Source organism: Venturia canescens, chromosome 8, assembly GCF_019457755.1.
Source record: "Venturia canescens isolate UGA chromosome 8, ASM1945775v1, whole genome shotgun sequence".
In the NCBI taxonomy this organism is placed as follows: domain Eukaryota; kingdom Metazoa; phylum Arthropoda; class Insecta; order Hymenoptera; family Ichneumonidae; genus Venturia; species Venturia canescens.
Genome location: NC_057428.1, coordinates 6227348 through 6245228, shown reverse-complemented (window position 1 = coordinate 6245228; position 17881 = coordinate 6227348). Strand labels below are relative to the sequence as shown.

Here is a 17881-nt window from a genome sequence, read left to right as displayed (position 1 = left end):
GCCCTATGGGCTGGAGTCCGCTTAGTGCTGGAACTAGCTACCGTGTCACTATCAGTGTGCTCGAACCACGGCCTTACATACAGGTCTGGAAACTCAGCAAAAATTGAAACCACACTGTGATATTGCCCTCAAATCCAACTGTTACGTCTTCTGAAGTTTTATGAAACTGCCGTTACAAGTCCATGTAATTTACAAATATTCATGAATTGCATCAGAAAAATGACAGGAAGAATTTCTTTCCCGGCCATCGCTCGTATGCTATGGCTTGCTTGGCAGCGACATATGAGAGAGGTGGAGGGGGTTGCCCGACACTTTGAATGTGTGAAGCATGTCGCTGCGCGCTCTATAGTCCATTTCCCGCGGCCCTGTTGTTCTCTGCTGATGGTTGACTATTCAAACCTCAACTATCCCGATGGTCAATCTCAGTTATCCTGATAGTTGACCTCAACTATCCTGATGGTCGGCTAGCCTGCGCGCTCTCGAATCTCCCGCTAAAACTGCAGCGTTCTAATCTCCCAGCAGGAGGTTATCGCGAGGGCGCCTGAGCTTCCAGAAGGAACTCTGCTATTGGCTGTTCTGATCGCGGGGCCCGCGCGTTCCAATCTTCCACTGAAACTGCAGCGTTCGAATGACTCACCAAAACTGCTGCGTTCTAATCTCCCGCCAGGGATTTTTCGCCGAAAACTATCCAGCGCTTTCAATTTCTCACGACTCGGATTTTCGACGATGGGTTCGTGTCTCCGTTGCCCGGGTTCTCGTCTGCGCTGCTCGGGTTCGTGTCTCCGCTGCTCGGGTTTGCGTTTTTCCTATCAATGGGATTCTACGAGTTCGTTTTGTTAAAAGCTTGTCAAGTGAGAAATAATGTTGGGTTTACGGACCGTTCGGGTTTACCGACCATTTGTTTCGGTTCAGTAGGGCATTGACGATGTGTGCTTGGGTAGGGTTTCGATCGTCTAGTTGAACTTATGCATCACTGACGGTTCAGGTTAGTCGACTATCCTGATGGCCGGCTATCTTGATCGGGAGCACGCGCGTTCGAGTCTCCCACCAATACAGCGGAATCTTCCGCCAGTGGACTCGGGTTGCAAATTAAATTTCCCACCGTCCGTTTGGACATCGGCCGTTTGGTAAGCCATTACCGACAGTATGGGTTATAGTCAGCCATCTTGATCTCTATCCCAATAGTCGGCTATCCTGATCGCTGACTATCCGGAAGCTATTCTAACCTCAAGTATCCTGATAGTTGGCTATTCCAACCTCAACTATTTTGATAGTCGATTATTGTAGCCTCAACTATCCTCACAATTGATTATTCTAACCTCAACTATCCGATAACTGACCATTCTAACCTCGACTATCCTGATTGCTGACAGTCGACTAGACTATTTTAACCTCAATTATCTTTATAGTCGGCCGTTCTAACCTCAACTACCCGGACAGTTGATCATTCTAACCTCAAATGTCCCGAAAGTTGACTATTCTAATCTCAACTATTCTGATAGTTCGCTGTTCCGATCGCTCCGCATGGCCCGCGCGTTCGAACCTTTCGCCAAAAAGGTAGTGTTCGAAACGCCCTCCAGAACTGCAACGTCCGAATCTCCCATCAAAACGTTCGAATCACCGCCCGGTAACATTTCCGCATGAGGAATTCAGCTATCCCGATAATCGACTATTCCGATAGTTGGGGAATTTTAGTTACCGACAGTTAGTTTGGGGAATTTTAATTACCGACGGTTTGGATTCCCACTGAAACTGCAGCGTTAGAATCTTCCAGAAAAACTGCAGTGTTTGAATCTCCCACCGAAAATGCAACATTCGAATCTCCCGCCAAAACTGTAGTGTTCAAAACCCCCACCGCAGTTGGCTATCCCAATAGTTGGCTATCCTGATCCCACCACACACTCCCGGACACGGTCTTACATACGGGTTTGGAGACTGGGTTCAAATGTTGGTGGTGGGGGTAGATCCCTTAAGCATGAAAATTTCAGTGGAAAATCGACAACACGCTGCGCTGAGATCTTGCCTGCCGGATAATCATAATCTTCAGGTGCGACGGAGATAGGCAGATACCTCTACTGCCCCGTCCCTAGCCATCGTGGTCCATAAGACAGCTGCGCCTCTAGCGGCCAATGCAGTCTAAAATTTTCTTCAATAAGAGACCCTCCGAATTCGACCGAGTTTCCAGACCCGTATGTAAGCTCGTGCCCCCGGGTGTTTGTGGAGGGGGTATGGAACATGCATTACCGACGTGTTTAGACTCGTTTGGGAAATCTGCACTACCGACGTGTTTGGATTGTGAAGTCTGCAGTAACGTCGTGTTTGCATGGAAATCTACTTTGATAACGCGCTAGCCTCAACTTTATTGTTAGCTGACTATTCCGATAGCCGACTATCCTGACAGTTCTCTATCCTGATAGCTAGCCATCCCGATAGTTGGTTATCGTGAGGCGTGCACTTTGAATCCCCGCACGTTTGTATATGACTCCAACTATTCGGATGATCTACCGATAGTCGACTATTCCGACGGTGGTTTCGTGTCTGTGCTATCCACCAATGAGATTCTTCCCTGGCTCCGCTCTCCACCAATGAGATTCGGTCCTGTCTCCGCTGTCCACAAATGAGATTCTGCTCAGGGTTTGTGTCTTCGCTGTCCACGAATGCGATTCGGCCCTGGGTTCGCTGTCCACCGATGAGGTTCGGCGGTGGGTTCGTGTCTCCGCTGTCCTGGGTTTGTGTCTCCGCTGTCCACCAATGGGATCCTGCTCCGGGTTCATTGGCGACAAATAGTTGACTATCCTGATCGCCAATAGTCGGCTATCCCAAGACCGGCACTTTGAATTTCCCGCTGATGGCTATTCTAACCTCAACTGCCCTGATAGCTGCCCATCTTGATATTCGGCTTTCCCAAGACCAGCACTTTCTCGCTCGCGGATATTCTAACCTCAACTATCACAACAGTTGACTATCCTAACCTCCACTATTCTGATAGCTGCCCATCTAGATAGTCGGCTAACCCAAGGTCGGCACTTTGAATTTCCCGCTCATGGCTATTCTAACCTTTCCTGACAGTTAGCTATCCTAACCTCAATTATCCTGATAGCTGTCTATCCCAAGGCCGGCACTTTGAATGTCCCACCCATGGCTATCCTAACCTCAACTATCATGACGGTCGACCATCCTAACCTCAACTATTCTGATAGCTGACTATCCTAACCTCAACTATCCTGATAGCTGAATATCCTAACCTTAACTATCCTGACAGCTGACTATCCTGATAGTTGGCCATCCTGATAGCTGGCTATCCTGAGGCGCGCAACAAAGGAATTAGTATAGAATCCGGACTAGAGAGACTTTGCTTGTTTTTTCAGACCAGTCTGACGTCCGCCACCGCTACCACTAACGTCTCGGGATTTAGTTTTCGGGGTATCTCCCCCCGGAGGTATCGACTAACCAACAGCGGTCGCTAATGTGGACTATCCTGATAGTCGACTATCTCGAGGCGCGCACATCCCCGCGCACGTTTGGGGTTGAACATCTGCATTACCGACTGTATGGGTCTGTTTGGGCTTAAGAATCTGCATTACCGACTGTTTGGGTTGAAGCCCTCGTATTTATAGCTGTTTGGGTCAAAGCGGGGAATCTACCTAACCGACGGTCAGTGGGTACTCCTAGCCATCCCGCCAGGTCGCTCTCCTGATATCCGGATAGCTGGCGGTGGTCATCTTGATAGCTGACGGTGGCCATCTTGATAGCTGACGGTGGCCATCTTGATAGCTGGCGGCGGCCATCCTGACTGACAGTTCCCGCCCGAAACTACAGCGCTCGAATCTCCCACCCAAAACTGTGGCATTCCAATCTCCCGCCAAAACTGTGGCGTTCGAATCTCCCACCCAAAATACAGTATTCGAATCTCCCACCAAAACTGAGGCGTTCGAATCTTCCAGCCAAAAATACAGAATTCAAATCTCGCATCAAAACTGTGGGGGTTCGGATCTCCCGCCAAAACTGTGACGTTGGAATCTTCCACCCAAAATACAGTATTCGAATGTCCCACCAAAACTGAGGCGTTCGAATCTTCCAGCCAAAAATACAGAATTCAAATCTCCCACCAAAACTGTGAGGTTCGAATCTCCCACCAAAAATACAATGTTCGAATCTCCCACCAAAACTGTGACGTTAGAATCTTCCACAAAAAACTACAGCGTTCGAATCCCCCACCGCGGAAGCATGATCTACCTTACCGACGGTCGGTAGGAACTCCTAGCCATCCTGATAGCTGCCGGTGGCTCTCCCGATAGCTGCCGGTGGCCATCCTGACTGAGAGTTCCCGCCCAAAATTGTGGCATTCGAATCTCCCGCCAAAAACTACAGAGTTGGAATCCCCCCACCGCAGAATCATGATCTGCCTCGCCGACTGCCGGTAAACTTTAGCCAGGTGGCTCTCCTGATAGCTGACGGTGGTTATCCGCGATCCCGACAGCTGGCGGTGGCCATCTTGCGGCGTGCATTTCGAACCCCCACACGTTTATCAGTGACTATCCTGTGCCGGCGTGATCGACTTTGCCGGTAAACTCCTAGCCAGGTGGATCGCTTGATAGCTGCCAGCGGCTATCCTGGCGGCGGCCATCTTGAGGCGCACACGTTTGGGTCTGTTGGGTTAAAGCGTTCCGGTTTTGGGAACCAGAAAATTATTTTGAGATAGACTTACCATTGTAATATATCCGGAAATCCACGCGCTACTCGCTGCCTTATATGCTCGACCAGCCGACGCTCCGCACACGAGATATCCACTACTCGAACGCCATCTATCGGCATTTGCGTGAACTATCCCACTTTGACCGTGTTTGGGTTTGATCCCAGTTCGATAACTCGTTTGGGTTAAAAATCCGCATTACCGGCTGTTTGGGCTTGTTTGGGTTAGAGTGGTCATCCTTTTATCGACTGTTTGGGTTTGGAAATCTGCATGACCGTCTGTTTGGGTTTGGAAATCTGCATTACCGACTGTTTGGGTTTGAAAATCTGCATGACCGACTGTTTGGGTTAGAGTGGTCATCCTTTTTTACCGACGATTGGGTTAGAGTGGTCATCCTTTTTTACCGACGTTTGGGTTAGAGTGCTCATCCTTTTTACCGACGTTTGGGTTAGAGTGCTCATCCTTTTTTACCGACGTTTGGGTTAGAGTGCTCATTCTTTTTTACCGACGTTTGGGTTAAAGTGCTCATCCTTTTTTACCGATGTTTGGGTTAAAAGAAGAATCCACTTTACCGACGGGAGAATCTGCTTTACCGACCGAGGGAATCTACTTTACCGGCGGTCGGTAAGGCAGAAATTCCCGCCTGCTATTATTCCGAGGGCGCGCACTTTGAATCCTCACGTTTCGGGGCGACCAGTTTTGCGCGAATCTGTTTTGCCATCCTGACAGTTGGCCATCCTGCCGGCGGCTGTCCCGTCTCACCATCCTGACAGTTTGCCATCCTGACAGCGGCTATCCCGAGGGCGCGAATCCTCGCTCTCCGAGGAAGTCCGTCTCAACGACTGTACGGGAAGTCCGCCGCAACGACTGTTTGGGAAGTCCGCCTCAACGACTGTTCGGGAAGTCCGCCTTAACGACTGTTTGGGCACCGCCATTCAAGTTGGGGGATTTTGTCGATGTTTCCGCTCGTTTGGAATTGAGCACGCTATTTTACCGACGTTTGAGACGGCACGCTATTTTACCGAAGTTTGGGTTAGCGTGCTCATCCTTTTTTACCAACGTTTGGGTTAGAGTAACCATCCTTTTTTACCGACGTTTGGGTTAGAGTGATCGTCCTTTTTTTATCGACGTTTGGGTTTGTTTGGGTTACAGTGACCATCCTTTTTTACCGACGTTTGGGTTAGAGTGGCTATCCTTTTTTACCGACGTTTGGGTTAAAGTGCTCATCCTTTTTTACCGACGTTTGGGTTTGTTTGGGTTAAAGTGCTCATCCTTTTTTACCGACGTTTGGGTTAAAGTGCTCATCCTTTTTTACCGATGTTTGGGTTAAAAGGAGAATCCACTTTACCGACGGGGGAATCTGCTTTACCGACAGAGGGAATCTACTTTACCGGCGGTCGGTAAGGCAGATTCCTACATGGGGGGAACCCGCCTAGCTCTACTACTCAGAGGGAAACAGAGGGAATTTAAAAAATTACCTCCAAGAGATTTTAACTTAATTGCATTTATTATAAAAAAATGCAAACAAATTTTTCTGTAATATCCAAGAGATATTATTGTGTATTTATGAAAAAGTATCCTTCGCACGATAAGCATTGTCCAGCCTCCAAATTAACTCCCCAGTTTATATTGAAATGACGGCAATTTTTACTACACATTTTATTCTTCAAACGAATTTTATTCGTTATAGCAACTAATCTATTCTATTACTGAAGATATTCAGCTGATAATAAATCGCAATTCATTAAATTTTCGAACAGATTCGTCTATACCATTTCATTTTTTTATGGTCACGTACACAATTGCACTTTGTTGAAATCAACATTAAAAAATGAGTGCGACCCGGGCATTTCTTGAAATTCGATGAGAAGTGATTGCCTAGTGTATTACTATATACACTTTCTTAAAAAAAAATTTTCGATATATCGGAATGTAAAGCCTCTATCCGTTGCAATGGTTTTGTTTACTCGATGCCATGAATTGTTGCGAAGAGATAGTTGCCGCTGACATATGTGGAATGATGTCCAAATTCAAGTGGGCGTGTAACGCCAGCGTTAATGCTGGTTCCATAAAAATAACGCAGAAATTAACGTCTAGTTTGATTTTTATTTGAATGAGCAATTTGAATGAAAAGTGATGGGCCGGACAAGGACTTTTAGCACATATTTAAACATAATTTGTACCGATACGAAATCGACGTCGAATATTGTGAATACCAGGGGATCCTGAAAGTCTGAGAAGAATCGATTTTCTTCTAAGTAAGTCTCTGCCACCATAGAGTAACAAATGACTTTTACCTTCGATGCGATTTTTTTTTGGATTTGAACGTTTCTCAGAATAATTTCATATTGTGAAAAATTATGTATTATATACTAATAAAATACTTATCCTCTGATTGATGCCATAAATTGTAGTGCTGCACATAACTCAGATGGTAACTTTTTTGATTCACTTGAACTTTCTCAAGTTCCGGGTGCTTCCCGTAAGATTGAATTTCTCACGTCCTATTTAAATTTTTTTTTCCCTTTACAATATAATTACAGATTTGTATTTTTTTTTAATATAATATTTTTTCATGATTTGTAAAAGCTTTTCTTAATTGTTTTGTTGAAATTATTTACAATTGGTTTCGTAATTTTTTTTACATACTATTATGTTTTGAATTTTTTTCACTCGTCATCAGGGTTGCGAAAATTTTAATGAAATAGTAATGCATTAACCATTTAGTTTAAATGATTAATGGAATATATTTTTCATTAACCATTTAATTTAAATGGTTAATGGAATATATTTTTCATTAACCATTTAATTTAAATGGTTAATGGAATATATTTTTCATTAACCATTTAATTCAATTGGCTAATGACAAATATTTTCCATTAACTATTTGATTTAAATATTTTCTCCATTAACCATTTAAATTGAATGAAATTGTTAATCTAGATAATTTTTTTCATTAACCATACAAATTAAATGGTTAATGGCGCGGCAGCGACTCGAGACAAGTACATTTTTGGAAAAGAGTTAGCCTCGATCCCATCTAGCCGAAAGGCATCATAATGTTTAAAAAAATCACTAGCGCCATCCATTTACAGATGTCAAAACTCGTGGTGTTTCCCAAATTTGCTTCGAAATGTATTGTGTGTATTTGCCTACAACTCACGTGTCATTTGGTTAGCTCAATCTGCGCCCTCTGGCGTGTCGACCAGATGCCTATGTTTTGTTCCGAAAAAGGGCATGGATCAGTCGGTATCTCGCCGCCGTGAGCGCAAGAAAGATAGCTGCGATTTCAAAAGGAAAATTTTTCGACACGGTTTAACCGATTAAAAAAACCTCCGTCAGCGAATTTGTGCCATTATTCTGCGTCCATTGACAGAGCTTTTTGCAATTGATCAAACCGTGTCGACGAATTTCAACTTCGAAAAATCGAGGTGAGTTTAGTTGACCGATCAAGCCACTGGACTATAAATAATAAGTGGTAAGTGCACACCGCCATTCGCCCCTAGTACCATCTCCTTGCGAGAGTGGAAAACTCCAACTCCGTGTTTTTACTCCGGAATGAATGTGAGCAAAGAGTTCCATTGACCGACACGTGACATTTGGCGCTCAGTTTGCATTACAAAGTAACCAGACAAATCACAAAGAACAAAGAGAAAACACCGCATCATTTTTTCTGTGCAAATTGGTGAAATAACGGGAACATTACGCGGACGCTTTTTTTCGAGTCATAACGTCGATGCGCAACGTTTTCCTGAACAAACATGTAAGTACAGCTAAAATATTTATTGTTCTAATTACGATAAAAATAATTCTGTATCAAGTATTCGCACTGAGAAAAATTTGAAAAGGAATACGCCTCTGCTTCTTGGTGAGGTGAAAAAGAGGTTTTTATTATGTGCAAGCTTTAACCCTGTAAAAACAATTTTACCATAAGAATATTTTCTCAAAAATATTTTGATTATATTTTCCCAATCCTGGAAGGCTTCCCTCATTTTTTTCTGACATTAAGAATATATTCTCATGTATACCAGAATATTTTTTTAATCCTAAAATTTTCTTTTCATTTCTTCTTACATTTCAATGTATGATTGTGGTTGAAATTGATGTTGTCATTTTTGAGATCATTAAATCCTTATTAATCGTTATAAAATATTCTCATATCTGAGAATACATTTTCTCAATGCTATTCTAAGATTTCCCTCTCATTTATTTTTACATTTTAACATACAATCAAGGTTGATATCAACCCTATAATTCTTTTGATTGTTAAATTGTTTTTGCAGCCAAAGTTTGCACATGACGAAAATTGCATTTCTTTAACCATAACTAAAACTTGTAAAATAATATACAAGTATCTATGGAAAACTTCTTCGCCTCGACAAGAAGTAGGTGCGTCTTTTGTTTCAATTGCCCTTCACTAGAATACGGCTACATCATTTAATCACAAAGAAAAAGTTGTGATCTATCAGCAGGGGCCGCACTAGGTATACTTCGAATATTAGTTCTGCGATAAGAAATTTTTTGAAATAGATAGCTCCCAGTGTTTAATTTGATAAACCCGAATTACTGCAGTGATAATGGCTATTCAAGATTTCATTTTTCAAAACTCATAAATACAATAAGATTTGACACAGCCAGAAAAAAAAATAATTTTAAAAATTCAAAAAACAAAAAAAACACTCTTAAATCATACAGAAAAATAGATTTGGTGAATAAATAGGAAGCTTTGAATGCTCATGTCATTTTCGATTTTTGCGTAATCATATAAAATGAATATGAGCATGGGAAAATGTTTTATAGCGCAGCGGCTGTTGGAATAATTTAACGACAACAACCGCTAGTTAAGATTTGGTGTATTCTCCAAAGATGATTATTCATTGATATCAAGAGAGCCATGGCTGCGGCTGGATGCCAAATATTTCAAACGGAAACCAGCGCAAATCCTGCTGCACTTTTATAAACTTGATATGACGGTTTTCTGACTTTCCTTTTTTTCATTGATATTACTTCTGTATAGGGCTGACACAGATCATCCACCACTAAAAAGATCAAAAATAACAAGTCCAAGTGATTATAATGATGAAGATAGCGACTTAGATGGAATGCTGAGCCAAGTGTCAATAACTACCACAGTTGACGCCCACAGCATAGTTGGTATGTAACTGCAAAAGACTATTTTTATCGTTTTTAATCGGCATAGATAATTTTTTCAGATTTGAATATACTGAAAATAAAAATTACAGATTTCAACTCATCCAAGAATGAGGAACAATCGGATAATAGCGATGGGGCTGGAAGTAATAATTCTGAGGACAACACAAATGATGTCCGTATTGAAAGGAACGTTGATGACCCACTCAAAATCAAAGTCAGCAAAATGCCTCTACTTGATGGTACATTTTTCTCAGTCAACATGGAGCAATCAAGTTTGGAGGGACCACTTTGTGCATATTGCATGACGTGTAATAAATTGCTTTCAGCGACATTTCGAACAACGTCAAATTTCACGTCGCATCTCAAGGTAAATGAATTTATAATTTTCTGTATTTATTTATTTTATTTTCTATACACTGTCCCGCTCTGTAGTCAAATTGTTTTAGTTTCAAAATCAAGTTTAACTTTTACCAATGCTACAATATTGAAAAATCAAGACTTTTTGTGCTTTATAATGTATTCCGAAAGTTTCATTTATAGTAAAAGGAAAAACTCGGAAATTTTTTCGATTTTCGAAATAATACTTGAATCAGGTAAAAGTTTCCTATAGATATTTTTCCTTGATGAACGTTCCACAATTATATGAAAAAAAAAAAAAAACATTTGGTGACTCGATATATTTCTATTTGTTTTCTGCCTAGGTTCAAATCTTGAAATAGCAAATGAATCACCATATTTTATTGTTGAAGATTCTGAAATTCTTCAACAAAAATTGCTCATGCCTTGAAACACTTCGGTGGCTAAATTTTAATGAAACTGTTTGTCCATTTTTTAAACTATTATGTAATTTTCTAATATATTCAGCGAATCTTTAGTGTTACCAAAATGTAGGGGAATTTGTTGAATGTGCGCAATGTATTCTCGAGTCATAACATCCCTATGAACAATTTTTCTACAACGTTCCGGAATAATTTGAGGAATTCCATAAATATTTTCGAGTTTTCCACCGCATTTACGCTGCCTGAAAAATTACAATCTTCGAATTGGCATACTAAATTACATTGGGCATGATTTTTATTTTCAATTTTCAAAAATTATTTAATAATGATGAAAGCTAATAATGATTTTTTGAATATTTGACTAGAGGATGCATTCACAAGATCATAAGAGATACACAGAATATGCAAATCGAAATCGAAAACGAAGTGATTTGGTCGTCGATAGGAAACGGTGGTCATGTACTTTCGATCAAGACATATTTGAGGAAAATGTCACCAATCTCGTTTTGAAATTTATGCTGCCATACCGAATAGTGGAGGATCCAGCTTTCCAGAAAATTTTGAATGGTATATAATTGAAAATATTTATTTCAGGAAAAAATTGATTTTATACATTGAATGTAAAATCATATCGATTGATCAAGTCGCAAACAATCATGTGCCTTTAACGTCACCTTAATGTAGATTTCTCTCAAATTTTGCATGTATGAGTTTCTATTTCGTATAGTTTTTTGATTTAGCAAATGTCAGCGGCTCGGTAGTATGAACTTAAACAATTCGTTTGACTTTTCGTCTGAGATATACAGTTTTGTCTAAAGTGTCCACCATACTTTTTGGTGTTCACATCTTTATTCTTTCCGATATTTTTAAACAATTTTTATTAAGCACCTAAAAATATGAGAATTTAATTGAAAAAGAAAAACCAATTTTATTTTCTCCGTTACTTTGTTTGGAAAAAAATTGTTCTCCTACTAGTTTTTTCAACCGCCTGTTAGATGTGGTACCTCAAGCTAAGAGCATAGTGTATATATTAACATTTTTTGTATTTGGTTTATAGATTTCAATTTCAAAAAGGGCGACTCGACAATTCAACACTTGACCCGTTACTCTTTGGGAAAGAGAGTCGAAATGAATTTGACAAAAACAATGGACGATGTCCGTGGAAGCATAAGACTTTTGATTGGAGAAAATGGCGTAGTTTGTACCACGGCTGACGTGTGGACAGGAGGAGCACGCCGGTTTTTGGGCGTTACAGTGAGCTGGGTAAAAAAAATTTTTTTTTTCTTTTGATATTATGTTTTTATTAATTTTTTTTGCATTTGTTGTGGGACTTGCAATTTTGTGCTGAGTATAGTTAGTCTCGGAAAATAACATCATAAGCGGTTTTTAGTCATGATGTCAGTAACGGAGTCATTTTTAAAGGGATTTTGAATTTACGTGGTCATTCCATGAGTGATAATCTTACGTGATTTTATTGCATTCTTTGAACACGAAAAGTACAAAGAAATTGAAAGTAGTTTTTCATATGTGCATTCTTTTATAATTTTTTTTTTTATTTATACATTCACCGTCGTAATGAAATATGTATACTATTCCGTACTTGTATAGATTGATTCCAAAACATTGAAAAGGAAGTCGGCAGCTCTTGCCTGCAAAAGGTTCTCTGGCACGCATTCTTACGATGCCATTGCGAATCTTCTCTCCGATGTCCATACATCGTTTGGATTGACTCCGGAAACGATAAGGGCGACCGTTACAGATAATGCCAGTAATTTCGGAAAGGTGTTTCGAAAACTAGGGATTGAGGAATCAGATATCATTCCGTCAGGCAAGTGTGAAGGCAAAACTCCTTTAAAATGTCCTCCCTCCGTAAACACTGCATTCCCTGCCTGTATCTTCTCAGCGTTATTGGAATTTTAGAAAAACCAGCGTATTCGAGTATATAAGAGTGCGGCAGGGCTCGCGCAAGCTTTTTCTTTCAATATTTGGCGACTACCGCGTCTCTTGATGCTGTATTTATATTTTTGAATAAAAAAAAAAATAATGTTTCATTGAAAAACTGCCTCTAAATTTTTGTGTTATTCAACCCGTTTTTAGTGAGAAATTAAGTATCACGTGGGAACTACTAAAATCTGTTTGAATGAGAATAGAAGATTTGCTATTCTTCGGTTCTTTCTTAAAAATTAACAGTCGCCTAATTTTTTACATTACACATCCTTGGCGATCTTTCAAAATGTATTGTTTATTTTATTTGAAACTAATAAATATTCTTTCTCAAAACGTTGCTTAGCTATCGAGAGCATTTTCAGAGCGAGCGAAAAAGAAGGAACCTTACGCATAATTGCAATGTTTATCAACATATTTTCAGTTTATTGCAGCGCTCTCTCAGTCGTTCGATGTTAATATCTCAATTTCACACGGAATTACATATAAATAATGTTCTTCGTATTACAGAATCCCCAGTCAACTCTATGCAAGAAAAACAGCTACAATCTATTTTTTTCACATTTCTTTCATGATAATCTTATGATAATGATTGTTTATGACAATCTTTTTCCATTTAAGAATTGAAAAATTGCAATACTAAGTTTATTTTAATCAAGCCTAGAAATCGGAGAATAATTCTGATTTTTCTTGTATGAACTATTTAACCCGATGTTAGTTTCACCGCATATTTTCACAAACTGATATCAACGTTTTTTTATGGGCCGTTCTGATGTAATCTTTGATTTTAATTCAATTATTCTACAGTTTTGATCAAATTCAGAATAATTAATTATTCGTAATAAATATAATTATCAGCCTAATTTTTCTTGCACTAAGCCCGCCAAGGTTTAAATACAGTTCGAATTTATCGCGAAGCAGCCCAATATCAGACCAATAAAACAATGGCAGTGATAAATAAGTCGAATATTTATACTAGCTGCATTTTTCCGGGCGTGACCTCTTGTGCCCTCGGAAAACTTTTCCTGGACTATATTTTCTCATTCATTTACCATTTTTCCCTGATTTCCATTATCTTCTGCCGATTTTTGCCAATAAAAATTTCGCTGCACATTTTTCTTGGACACAATTGAGTTTTCGAGTAAAAAAAAAAGTAATACGATGTTCTCCTTTCATCATAGAATGCGTATTTTCAGCATAGAAATTTACAGCATAGAAACGCGTAATTTTCCAATTTCTCATAATGTCAGACATCTTCTAAAAAATGTGTATGTACTCTTCAGCAACCTCTCACACTCTTACAATAGATAGAGCACCTGGAGTTAGGGCAGTACATATATCTCAGAAGTTGAAAATAATATTATCGCTAAGGGCTATTGAGGAATAATTTAGGGACATTCAAATATCAATCCTCCAACATCTTTAGTTTTGAACAATGAATTATGTTTAAAGCATGTATTTAATTTTACTTTTAATAGATGAAGCCCAAAATCAGGATGGAAATATTGCTGACGCCTTAGACATCAGCGTATTCGAAGAGAATTTGGGTCCCGAAGATTTGGCTACTGTCGAAGGAGAATTTGGCGAAGTTTGCCAAAGATGTTTACCCAAGCATTACAAATGTGCTAGCCACACATTGAATTTAATTGCGTCGACAGATGTAACAAAAGCGATTGCGCAGAACGGTCGACTGAAGCAAAAACACGGCTCTGTTTTGACAAAGTGTTCATCACTGGTGAAATTGATGCGCTCTCCAAAAAAACGAGAGGTTCTGAAATCGGAATTGGGAGTTGCAATTCAACGGCCAGTTGTGACACGATGGAACTCCACGTATGACTTCTTCAAACAATTAATAAGCCTCCAGGTGAAGCTCATCGACAAAAATATTCTTGGTCTACCAAAATCTTTTACCTTCGCTGATTTCGTCTACCTGACTGAATATGTGACATGCTCGGCGCCTATGGCAAACGCCATCGATCTGTTGCAGGGAGATTCCTGCTATTATGGCATTCTGTTACCAACATTAATGTCCGTGCAGTATCAACTTAAAGAACTCTCGAAAAATGATGATATCATGTTTTGCAAACCACTGCTCAAAGTCATGATTGACGGGATAAATATTCGATTTGGAAAATTATTGGACTTTTCAGAGACCAATGTCGATGCAGCAATTGCTGCCATATCGCACCCTCGTTTTAAAGGCCGTTGGTTGACGCAATTCAGTGAGGTTGAGCAAAGAAGAATTCATCAGCGCTTTATAGAGGCAGTGTCTTTCGAAGCGTCAACGGAGGCATCTAGTTCGATCAATGTAAATCTAGATGAAGACTTCCAGTTTGGAACCTCCTCACTAACCATCGATGAATTTGAACCCTCATTATCGCAAGGAGAAGTGAAGGCAGAAGTAACCCGGTACTTGAAGAGTCAAGAGATCGATCTCATGATGTTAGAAAAGTTTCCGAACATTCGGAAAACTTTTCTTAAATATAATACGCCTTTGCCGTCATCTGCCCCCGTCGAAAGGCTGTTTAGCTACGCAACGATGTTAAACTTGCCAAAATTCAACAGACTCACTGACGAACATTTTGAGCAAAGGGTATTGGCCAAAGCCAATTCTATAAAAAAATACATCTAAAAAAGCAGTATCAAATTGTCCTTGTTTAATAATAAAATCTAATGGTCAATAAAAATTATTTGAATTTCCTATTAAACTTTTCATATTAATGATTAATGCAAAATAATTATTTTCCATTTTTTTCCATTAACCATTTAAATTAAATGGTTCATAAAAATATTTTCCATTAACCATTTAAATTTAATGGTTAATGAAAATGTGTTCCATTAACCATTTAAATTTAATGATTAATGGAAAATATTTCCATTAACTATTTAATTTAAATGGTTAATGAAAATGATAATGCGTTAAAAGAAATAATGCATTATTTGCAACCCTGCTCGTCATCCGATGTACTCGTCACTTTTGCATTTATTTGACCACGTTTTGTTCCTTTGAACCAAACGTTTTTCACGCATTACCATGATTTAACAGATTCATTTTTTTATTCATTGCGTTTGAAATGGTTTTTTTTTATATGATTTAGTAATGAATTGCTCATTTAAAGCAAGTTTCGAGAGAACAGATCGAACAACTTCTTCTTATAAATCATCGTGCATTTGTGTTTTGAACTACATGAGTGTCTCATAGCGTTTCACTGAGACTACTGTCCAGGTGAGATCAAACATGAATGTACTTGTCTCCAATTTTTTAACAGCACTCGTGCTGTTACTTATGGTTTGATTTGACTACTTTTTGTGCACTGTGAACTTGAAAAAATTTTACAGGATATTGGAAAATCAAATTCTTCATATTAGGGCACAATATAGATGACATTCTGTTATTATTAATTCAATTTTTGTTCGTACCAAGAAATGCACACTACATGTATGAGTAACATATGTAGGGTTTATTCACTGAGACTACCGTTCAGATGTAATGATCATATTATCACCCATCAGAGTGTACTTGCGAAAAGACATTTATTGAAAAATTTTTTAATTAAAATTATTCCCTGTCTCATTGAAAGAGATATTAAAAAAAAAGGAAACAAAAATTTTTTAATCAAATTACGGCTAATTTATTTAAAAACTCAAAAAATTACAATGAATAATAAATTTCGATGTCGTTAAATAACGACAGGATTTCAATGACTAAGGCACTCGAATCTTTTTTCAAGATAACGTGATATTGATCGATTGGAATAATTAAATCCAACATAGGGGGTCACCCCGCATGGCGGCCGAATTTTGTAGGGTTTTTTCGCAATTTTCTTGCGGCAAAGAAGAAAAACATAGACTTTTGAAATTTAAAGGGTTTATTCAATGGTATTTCAACTCGATGGTAGAATTTTTTAACTCTGATATCTCTGGTAGATTTGGTGTAAAGCTACTCCACAGGAACCCATATGTTTCTTCATAGTCTCCACGATTCTAGGGGATCGGTTTATCTGAGATCAAAAAACCAAGGAGCGTTTGGATTAGTAAAGCAGTGGTTATCACCTGAATTAAAATTATACAAAAATATTAAACATTGAAGGATTTTTCCGTTTAGAAAAACCTTATTTCAATTTTTCAAAATGTTGCATAGCTCAATAATCCTTCAATTTCGATATTTCTGTATGATTTTAGTTCAGGCAATAGCCCACTGCTTTACAAATCAAAACGCTCCTCGGTTTTTTGATCGCAGATAAACGGAACCCCCGGGAATCGTGGACACCATGGAGAAGCATATGGGATCCTGTGGATTAATTTTACACGGAATTAACTCGAGACATCAGAGTTAAAAAATTCTATCATAAAGTTGAAATACCAATGAATAAACTCTTTAAATTTTAAGTCTGTGTTTTTTTCTCGTCGCAAAAAATCGAGGAAACCCCAAAAAATGCGGCTGCCATGGGGGGTGACCTCCTCAAGCCGAGTCAGTTTTTTTGAAAATAAAAATCGTTTTATTATGCATGCAAGTTGTTTTAGGTATTTTAATACCCACTAGGGTGGTAGTTATTTGGGATCAAATTTATTTTACCCTTTTCGCCCCCTAAATTGGTTCGAAATACATAAAAAGTAATGCTGTAATTTTGTCAGATTTGTAGAACAATGCTCAACCCTCGACCATGGGGGTTGAAGTTTTCTGTTCATAATACATGGAATTTTTCTGCGTTTGTGGTCACGATTATACTGTGGGCCTCAATACATTTGGAAAATCTTGAAATTTCCATAAATTGTTTTACAAGCATGTTGCTACACGAAAAAAATTTTCAAAACTCCTACCCTTAAAATGTTATATAAAAAACGACGCAAAACGACAATTTTGGACACACAATTTCAAGTACGCAGTTTTAACTAAAGAACAAAATCTGATATAGGAGGTTTTTGAGAGTGCTCTTTCAGAATCTTGCATTTATTTTGTAAAATTAAATCAAAATCTTCATTATTTATTCGTTTTTAATTGAAAAGTCAAGATTTTCTAACATTTTTTTTTTCAAAGCGATTTCCCTTACTGTTGCTGCTCTCAAATAACCATATTATCGCCAGCAAAGATGTTCTTAAGGTCTGACGAGTCCAGAACACTGGTTATAAACACTTTTTTTAAACTCAGTTTTTGCATAATGGCGGCTTTTGCAAAACAGCATGATGAAAATCTGTATGATTTTTTTTCGCGAAAGTCTTGACATAACAAAGAAATGTTCCAGAACAAAAAGTATTGAGAATCTTCTAAAGAATACGTGTGATTTTTTTCAAAAATTTTCTAGCTATTTTA

The 17881-nt window shown here is 38.8% G+C and overlaps 2 protein-coding genes across 2 annotated transcripts; both read left to right on the top strand.

Moving 5' to 3' along the window:
- Nucleotides 1–1002: 1002 nt before the first annotated feature.
- On the top strand, nucleotides 1003–12574 carry LOC122414925 (uncharacterized). Its single transcript, XM_043426596.1, has 7 exons — nucleotides 1003–1127; nucleotides 5423–5725; nucleotides 9711–9847; nucleotides 9937–10214; nucleotides 10992–11193; nucleotides 11684–11889; nucleotides 12235–12574. The coding sequence occupies exons 1-7, from the start codon at nucleotides 1003–1005 to the stop codon at nucleotides 12544–12546; spliced, it is 1563 nt and encodes a 520-aa protein (XP_043282531.1). The 3' UTR covers nucleotides 12547–12574.
- Nucleotides 12575–14023: 1449 nt separating this feature from the next.
- On the top strand, nucleotides 14024–15202 carry LOC122414924 (uncharacterized). The gene has a single exon (XM_043426595.1). The coding sequence runs from the start codon at nucleotides 14024–14026 to the stop codon at nucleotides 15200–15202; it is 1179 nt and encodes a 392-aa protein (XP_043282530.1).
- The last annotated feature ends 2679 nt before the right edge of the window (nucleotides 15203–17881 follow it).

Coding starts and splice junctions, on each gene's coding strand:
- LOC122414925 (XM_043426596.1), top strand. CDS start 1,003: ATGGCCGGCTATCTTGATCGGGAGCACGCGCGTTCGAGTCTCCCACCA. Junction 1,128..5,422: donor GTTTGGACATCGGCCGTTTG/GTAAGCCATTAC, acceptor CCATCCTGACAG/TTGGCCATCCTGCCGGCGGC. Junction 11,194..11,683: donor TTTCCAGAAAATTTTGAATG/GTATATAATTGA, acceptor TTTGGTTTATAG/ATTTCAATTTCAAAAAGGGC.
- LOC122414924 (XM_043426595.1), top strand. CDS start 14,024: ATGTATTTAATTTTACTTTTAATAGATGAAGCCCAAAATCAGGATGGA.